General features: G+C 27.0%; 1 protein-coding gene across 1 annotated transcript; it reads right to left on the bottom strand.

Moving 5' to 3' along the window:
- Positions 1-240: 240 nt before the first annotated feature.
- LOC137822666 (rab GTPase-activating protein 22) lies at positions 241-7,971 on the bottom strand. The gene is made up of 11 exons (XM_068627612.1): positions 7,642-7,971; positions 7,180-7,275; positions 6,727-6,830; positions 5,539-5,780; positions 5,325-5,447; positions 4,442-4,530; positions 4,117-4,222; positions 3,737-3,834; positions 2,364-2,618; positions 1,670-1,753; positions 241-566 (listed from the first exon to the last, which is right to left on the bottom strand). Exons 1-11 carry the CDS (start codon positions 7,729-7,731, stop codon positions 552-554), a joined length of 1,302 nt encoding a protein of 433 aa, XP_068483713.1. The 5' UTR covers positions 7,732-7,971; the 3' UTR covers positions 241-551.
- Between the last annotated feature and the right edge of the window lie 688 nt (positions 7,972-8,659).

Raw genomic sequence — 8,659 nt, 5'->3', positions numbered from 1 at the left:
CTTCACTCACTCTCAAATTCTTTTAGTCATTATTTACTCACTAATATTTTCAAACTCTTATTGACTTAAACGTTGTAAAGTTTTCTCTGGTGGATCACTTGACTATCAATCATAAAGCTCGACAACCTTTTACAGAAGAAGTTGATTCACTCATATAACTTGTATATTTACCTCAAATGACTCTAACTCATCCTCCATAATAACAATATTATTGATGTCATAAAACACTAAATTAATTTTACTCATACAAATAATTATTTTATTATTACTTTTTCTCTCCTTTTATTGCATAAAACACATTAAATATAAAAAAATGGTTATACATTACGAATTTTTGTCCGACCATGGTTACATTAAATATATGTACCAAAATTAAGATTAGTTTAACATACAACAATTGTGTTTCATGATACAGTGGTTGAAACCCTTCTTTCAATTTTGTAATAAAATACAATTCAAATCTTTTAGAAGAGCCAAAGTTGTCTTCTAAACAAGGGTAAGCAACACATCACTTGGTGAATGGAAAACCAAATACTGCGAGCTATATAAAGTTAGGGATTCTTAGCCTGCAACAATCACAAATTCCTTGTACATAAGTCCATAACTATAGAAAAGTATAATAGAAATTAAACCAAGCTATGAAAAGTAACAGTTGTTAGTATTATCTTTATTGGTTACTTTTTTTCCAATGAAAAGAAAATATCATAACATAATCATTGTAGACCTATACTCATAATTTGATGTGCTATTAATATATAAATATAAATGTTTTTCTTAAAATACTTATTTTCTGATGATATGATCTATCATTTTATGAGCATGGACCCGTGATTTAATTTCCTCTATACAAAGATAATATGATTATCATTAATATATGGCATTCTTTTAGTTCTTATTAACATAAACATTAGGTAATTAAACAATAGGTTATAGAATTCACATTATCTTTTTTCAAATATAGATATTAAGATGCTAATATTTTGCTTCCTTCAACATAAAAGGAGTCAAATGATTAGGTTTTAATAATGATATCAGAATACTTTAAGAAAATGTTAGGATACAAACATAATAGGTTTACTTCAAGCATGACAAAATGGAAAAACATAAGCATTGTTGTGTATCCTTATCACTTTAATTACAAGTAATTCAGTACCATTTAAGAACTGCATATATATTGTTATACATTCATGTAACTCAGTTAAGGAATTTGTTCATATAATAACACTTGGTTAGAGTAAGAAATATCAATGATAAAGATATTGATCTTTAGATCTACTTTATAGATTAAAATTAAAAGACAAAGAGAGAGAGAGAGACCTTCTTAAGCAATTATTTATCCACTAACAAATTGTTTATATTATTATTCCATAATATTAAAATTATAATTTTAGCATTTTAGCATTTTGTTATAACTAAAGGAATAGATCACTATGTTTAATCTTTTTCTTTAATGCAAATTGTTTTTAGTAGTATTATATGAAAACATGAAGGGTAATGATACCTTAAGACTCTGTGTCAACACACTTCCATTTAACAACCAATTATTTTTTTAGATTTATATTATAAGGACTGTGTTAACTTGAAGTTTTTAAAGAACAGTATCAAATAAACGCTTTCCAAAACATGAAAATGTAAACAAAAGAAAAAGTGAAAGATATAAATAATGTACCTTTTTCAAATACTTTTTGTGTAGTTTCAGTGCAGCCACACAAGCTTTCTTGGCATCAAGATTTCCATTTACATCATTCAATATCTGAGAGTAAATAAATTAGGCAGCAAAAGAGAGAAGTTACTAGATATGAACCTTGAAGCTAAGTTTGTTAAGAAATGTTCCAATAAGCAAATTCTTATTCAAAGAAGAGACTTTTTTTTTTCTTTGTGTTTTGTTATCTTGTATGAATGTAATTAATTGTTCATTCAATAATTTAAGGAAAATAATTATATACATACCTATACTACTATATTTCTATTTTAAAAACAAAAAATAATTAATTATTATAGTAACTAAATTAAAGACAATTTTAAAAACTAAAAAACTGTGATTTTTAAATCAGTTTCTATTATTATTAAATGATTTTTAAATTGGTATCTAATTTGCTACCAAAGTTTAAATAATTGATAGTTAAAACTTTTGTAGCTAATTATTTAAACTTTGGTAGCAAATTAGATACCAATTTAGAAATTATTTAATAATTATAGAAATTAATTTAGAAACTAATTTTTTTTAAATGATTTATAATTTAGTAATTATAACAATTTATTATTATTTTTTCTATAAAATTAATTTCTATTTTATGATTTTCTTTTAAGTGGAATGGAAATTAGAAAAGTTAGAAGTAAAAAGTGGGATGAATAAGTGAAACCTTGACGACATCATCCAAGCCTCTTGCTTGTTGGAGTAATATTGCACTTTTTTCCTTCAAGACACTAGCAACAAGGAAAACAGATATGGGAAAGGTAGGATCTTCTCCATTCTTTGCACCATTTTTCATATTTTCTCTCTCATACTTCCCATAGTGACGTAATGACTTCATTCTTCCTTTCGTTTCCTCAGATTTGTCATCATCCTCCTCATATATCCAAAACAAGTCAGGATCATATTCTAGGGCCCACATCATCTGTTTCATTTCTTAACTCATTAGTAGCTCAATCCAAAACAAAATAATATATTTTTCTCTAGATAATTTATTTCACACTAAAACAATGAGTTTGTTAAGATTTGAATCACTTAGTTAAAATGTTGTTGTTGTTCTATTGCTCCAATTATAGGTTACTATTCTATCTCATCACTACTACCAAAAAGTTGTACTAGTATGATGTGAAGTGATACCTAATTTAAAAGATTGATTAGTGCACCACCAATTTCTAATGAAAAATAATGCAAATATGAAGAGAATAACTTTGTAATGTCATACTAAAAATGAAAAGTGTTTTATATAGCCTGTTTTTGTTTTGCTTTTTTTTTTTCCTTCTGTAATGATATGTGCAGTTGTAAAATTATATAGAGTAGAGAGAGTCTGTGTGTTTTAAGAATGATATAATTGAAATGTTGATTTAAGATAGGTATTTGTTTGAGGAGGTTTGAATGCTGCACTAGTGCTCCTTAATTTTACAATTTGGTTTTATAGTGAGATTTTTTTTTATTTACTTTTGGAATGTGAACATTGTTAGAGATATCACATCGATTAGAAATGAAAATATTTCATTTATATAAGTGGATGCAAACTTCATCCCATGAATCGGTTTTATGGAGTTGAGTTAGGCCTAAAATCCGCTTCTTAATATAGTATCAGAGTTATTTAAAGTCTATCCTAGCGAGTGTTTGTTGGGCCTATCGTGTGCTATCGAACCATCCATAATATGTTGTTCCACGCACAAGCTGTCACTCTCGGCGTGAGGAAGGTTATGCAATTGAGTTAGGTTTAAATTCAACTTCTTAATAAACATAAAAGCATAGTCCTTTTTTAATTTTGTAATGGAGTTGGAATATTTTTTAAATTTTTTAATTTATTTATTTATTTTTTATTGATAAGAAAAAAATAAAAATTAAAAGTATATTCTTAGTGAGGGTATAAGTTATATTTTATAATTTAATGTTTCTTTGCTCATGAAATGAACTTGAACAATATAATTTTCCGATATGAGTTGAGATATATTTAAAATTATTTATTTTATTTTTTATTGAGAAAATAAATAGAAATAAACTTGAAGAAATTAGAACAGAAATAAAACAAACCTCCCAAAGGTACAACGAGTCACAAAAGGAGAATTCTCGTCGAAATAGAACCATTATCATCCGAAAAGCAAACAGATAGTCACCTCCACCAATTTCTTCTGTGCTCCAAGAATAAAAAATAATGTTAATTTTGTGAATATATAAACAAAATATTAACAATTATTTAGAACCATTGGAATCAGAAGGTAACAATGATAAAAAAAAATGCATAGTTGAATATATAAATCATTGACAACAAAAGTATAACCAAATACCAAGGGCTAAAAATGATCTTGCACCATTTTCTCTTTCATTATTCTTAAAGAAATCTCACAAAAATAACATGATTTATATAATAAGATTTTCTACTCCATAAATAAAAATAGACACAAGGAAAATACCTATATGTTGATGAAGTTTTGGATCAATTACTTGAGTGATTGTTGCCAAATTACTTAATTGAGTCTCCACCCCAACAGAGTTAGCAGTGCATCTAAAATTTCCTCTCTTGAAAAATTAAGATGTAGATTGTAAGAAATAAAAATATATGGTTGAATATCATTATAATTGTACCTTAATATTTAAATTATCACATGGAATCTTAGTACTTAATTATTCTTTAACCCGATTTTAATTTCATATATGATTGTAAATATTCAAATCTTGGTTAATTGAATTTATTTTGCAACAAGTAATAAATTAGTTTTGTAATAGATTAGAGTTTACCAATCTACGCATCAAACGTTCAAAGCACCAAAAAGCATCAGCTTCATCATTAAGAAGTATTATCATAGGAGAGCATAGGTCACTCATTCCTGCAAATTATAACCATGGAGTCAAAATTACACTAATTGTGAATTATAGAGCTTATTTTGGTTTGAAAAAATAATTCATTTTCTCTTCTCTCACAATAATAACAAAAATTTATGTATTTTTTTCATTTTATTTCTTATTTTCAAATATTTGTATGAGGAAAATTTATTTCTCTAACTATTTCTTATAAAAATCCTTTAAAACAATAAATAAAGTAAAAAACAAGTGACTTTTTTTGTATGTATCTATAAAATAAGAAATAAAAAAAAGTCTCTAAAATCAAACAAACTCTTTGTTTTGTACCGTATTACAGCTAAAACTATAATTTAAATTACTAAGAATTTGTTTTCTCACCTTTTTTTTCACTAGAAGCATATTGTCTATATTTTTTTATTTTATTTTTCCTTTCTATGATTCAAAGAGTATGCCCATAAACAATCAAAAAAATATTTGTTATTGTTTTGTAAAGTAAAGAGGCTAATAATAAACACTATCGACTAACACACTTGATCAAAGTGAATATAATAAAGGGTTATTATGAACTATAGGTTTTTTTATGTTAGTTCAAAAATACTAAAAAAAAACAAGGCATTACTATCATACATTAATATTAAAATGATGGTTTGTGCATATATATTTATTTGAAGGTGGTGGGTGTTAAAGTTAAATGGAGTCATCCTTTTATGTTAAGGTAAATAAGATCTAAAAATAATAATAAGATAAATTCTGTGTATATTGGTGAACATAAAAATAGTGGTAATGCAAAGTATTTAAGATTGAAAATTTAGAAACTCACCTTGACCATAGCCAACATCTGAATCTATTCGAGCATAAACACTAAGAATATCCCATAGTTTTGACAAGTTTTCTTTCTTTTCATAAAATACTAATGTTCTATCAGTACGAACCACATCAAGACCTGAAGACATGTGTTTGTGCAAAGAATTAGGATGTTTGTGATTTTACGAAAATATAGTGTAATGCATTGAGAACCAAAAATATTCACAAACCTATTTGATGGAGTGTTAACAACCATTGAATTATTCTCTTGTCTGTGATCTTTTCTAAGTTATTTGAAGCATTAACCTCTTGGGGTACAATTGGTCCAATGTCTGGATTATTTTCTAACAAAACCAATGGATCTTGACATGGTGTACCATCTTCACTAATTACAGGTGCTGTGATAAATCTACCACTTCCTACAAGAGGAAACAATATACGACATTCTTCTTTCCATGTATTATAAAGATCCCTGACAACATAAGCATGACACAATTAATCATCCACCAAATTTAGAAAACAAATGAAATATTCTTCAATTAAAATTAGTCATTATGCATGTATAATGGAGGTGAGAGTATCTACGACTAACAAATTTGTTAGCTTGTGATGTGCATTAGATAGGTATCAACAATGTCAAAAAGCATGTGGTTGGTGAAATGTAAAAATATATGTTGTTGTTTTGGTAAACTGGGTAATTCAAGGAAATTTATTTCAAGTTATTTTTGTGTTTTTAAGTATTTACATGTCTGTTCTTTTGTTTTTGTTGGTTGGGTGTCCTAGGTCAACTTGTTAATCTTTACCTTAATTTCTGGTTTTGTATATGGATTGAAACATCCAAATGTTTTCTTTTATTTAATTATTTTTTGTTGATAAATAAAATTTATCCAACTAGATCTAAGTATGTCTCTTGTAAAATCACAATGAGATGGAGATTGTATCAGATGTACAAGTAGAACAAGTTTCAAGATTGTTTCAAAACAGAACATTTGTGATTTTGGTCATGTGGATGTACAAATGTATAATTTTGAAGAACAAAAAGATTCAAAGAAAGACGCTTTTGTAATTTTAGATATGAAGGATAAAAAAATTATACAATATTTATATTTCAAGTGCTATATATTTCAAGTGCTATATGGTTCTTAGAATCTTGATATAATGTGTCTCCCCAATTCTTTATCAATATATACATGTTTACATAAAATGAGTTTTTTTTTAAGGTATATCCTATAAAATGTCTTGTAAATATTGTACATCATATTTATTTATGGGTTGGGTACTCCAAAATCTCCCTTTAATTAATTTATTATTTTTTATTAAAAAAAGGTAAAAATTGTTGGAAAGATAGTTAAAATGCTTTATATTATGCAGGTGAAATGTTGTAACTAAAAAGGTATCTTGAAAGTGAGAATGTTTACCTTCGACGTTGTCTTATTTCATCTCTTTCCTCAAATGTACTCTTGGGATCATAGCAACCAAGTAGAAATTCCCAAACTTCTCCCCTAATCGATGGATGGATTCCCTGATTTGAAAATTTCAATAAAGTGAGATACATTAAGTTTTTAAGATTCCTTATTAACTTGTATATATCAAGGTATACTTTCATCAATATATTCATATAATATTCCCTTTTACAAGTTACTTTTTAAATCTTTAACTAAATCCCTTGATAAGAAAAAGTGTCAAAATGATTTTAAATCATTGAAATGTGTCTTGCATGATAATGGTAATAGCATCTCAAGTTCTAAAGAAAATCAAAGTATTCCAAAAAAAACATCAAATTTACTCACATGATTGAGTTTCTTAATCTTGATCACCATGCAAGTGATCAACATAATAAAACAAAAAATTAACAAAAAAAATTGAATTACCCCTCGGTGGATTCGGCTTAGGGTCTTGCCTATATCTAGATACCCTTCTGGAGAAAATGCAGCATGCCATTTTCTTGCACTCAATGTTTTCCCAGCCTGAATCACAGTACAAGAAACTTAAATTTTAAATTAACACGTGAGAAATTAATGCAACAAGACTGAAAGAAAAACAAACAAATTCATTAATTCTCAATCAAAGGCGTATAATTTTTATAATATATAATACAATATTACGAAGTGAACGTCTAACTCAACTCCATAAAATCGGTTCATGAGGTTGAAGTTTGCACCCAGTTATATACAATGAAAGACTTTAATCTCTAGTCGACGTGAAATCTTTAATTTACAAATTGTTTAATTAATATTTACATATTTTCATGATCCATCATAATCATCAAGAGAAACGTTATTAATCATTATTTTCTTAAAGTTATAGTGATTTTAACAATACTTTCCAAGTACCTTGATCCTAAATCGTGACTTTGGAACATCAGTGCACTCTGGACGAGTTTCATAAAAAGAATCAGCGGGAGCACCAGGATCTCTCCACATCCCAAAAATCAGAAGTGTTATTGGAAAAAAATGTTTGGAAAAGCAATGATAATGATTCCTACCAAGGAATTGGACCCCTTTGAAATGAAATGGCAAACCCAGGAAATTAATCTTCAATGAAGAATTCAAAGGGGATCCAACCAAGGTTCAATTGGTAGTAGGGCCAAGTTCTAAAAGCCAAATACTACAAAAAATTTAGTAACTTTTATTCCTTTTTAGTATTTCTGGTTTTGTGGGGTTAACAATGGTGATTGTGTTTGAGGAAGGAAACTCTCGCAATACCATGTAAAAAATCATTCACAACCTCACAAACTCTAACATTCGCCGTTTAATGCGTAAATTTTCACTAACTATTTTCTTCCTATTTCTATCTTTCTCCCCTCATAATACATTTTTTTAATTTATTCTACTTTTATGTGTACCTTTTCTATATGATGCCTTGAAATTACTCATGTCCCAGTTACGCTATTCTTATGAGAAAATACTCTTCCATATTGCTTACTTATTATTAAGTCAGTGATTTGGTCTTGCATGTTCTATTGATTATGATAGATATAAATAAGTTTGAATAATTACTCTAGTTTTTTTTTTGTCATAAAATAGATTCTTAACTGTTTTTAATTTTTTCCTATTTTATCCTTATATCAATGTTTTATTTTATTTCATTATTATGGACTTTGCGTCATTTTCTATTTTTTATAAAACATTTCGTATATGTGGAGGAGTAGTTTTGAATTCAAAGAGAAGAATAGGGGTGTTTTTTTTTTATATATTTCAGTGATTTTCTATTTTTTAAATATTTACTAAATAACTAATTATTCTTATAATTAATTGAATTTTTTTAAAAAAAACTAATATATTGTCATTTCGTAAAAAACAATTCTCAATTATCAATTTTAAACTTTAAATGTGAAGTAGTTTGTCAAAT

Source organism: Phaseolus vulgaris, chromosome 11 (assembly GCF_051622355.1).
Source record: "Phaseolus vulgaris cultivar YP4 chromosome 11, ASM5162235v1, whole genome shotgun sequence".
Lineage (NCBI taxonomy): Eukaryota > Viridiplantae > Streptophyta > Magnoliopsida > Fabales > Fabaceae > Phaseolus > Phaseolus vulgaris.
This window is presented reverse-complemented; position numbering and strand designations above follow the sequence as displayed.

Bases quoted from the DNA above. Each gene is read 5' to 3' on its own strand.
- LOC137822666 (XM_068627612.1), bottom strand. From the start codon at position 7,731: ATGTGGAGAGATCCTGGTGCTCCCGCTGATTCTTTTTATGAAACTCGT. The intron at 5,781-6,726 runs GTAAACATTCTC...TTATGTTGTCAG, and splicing joins GAAATAAGACAACGTCGAAG to GGATCTTTATAATACATGGA. The intron at 5,448-5,538 runs GTTTGTGAATAT...ACATGTCTTCAG, and splicing joins GTTAACACTCCATCAAATAG to GTCTTGATGTGGTTCGTACT.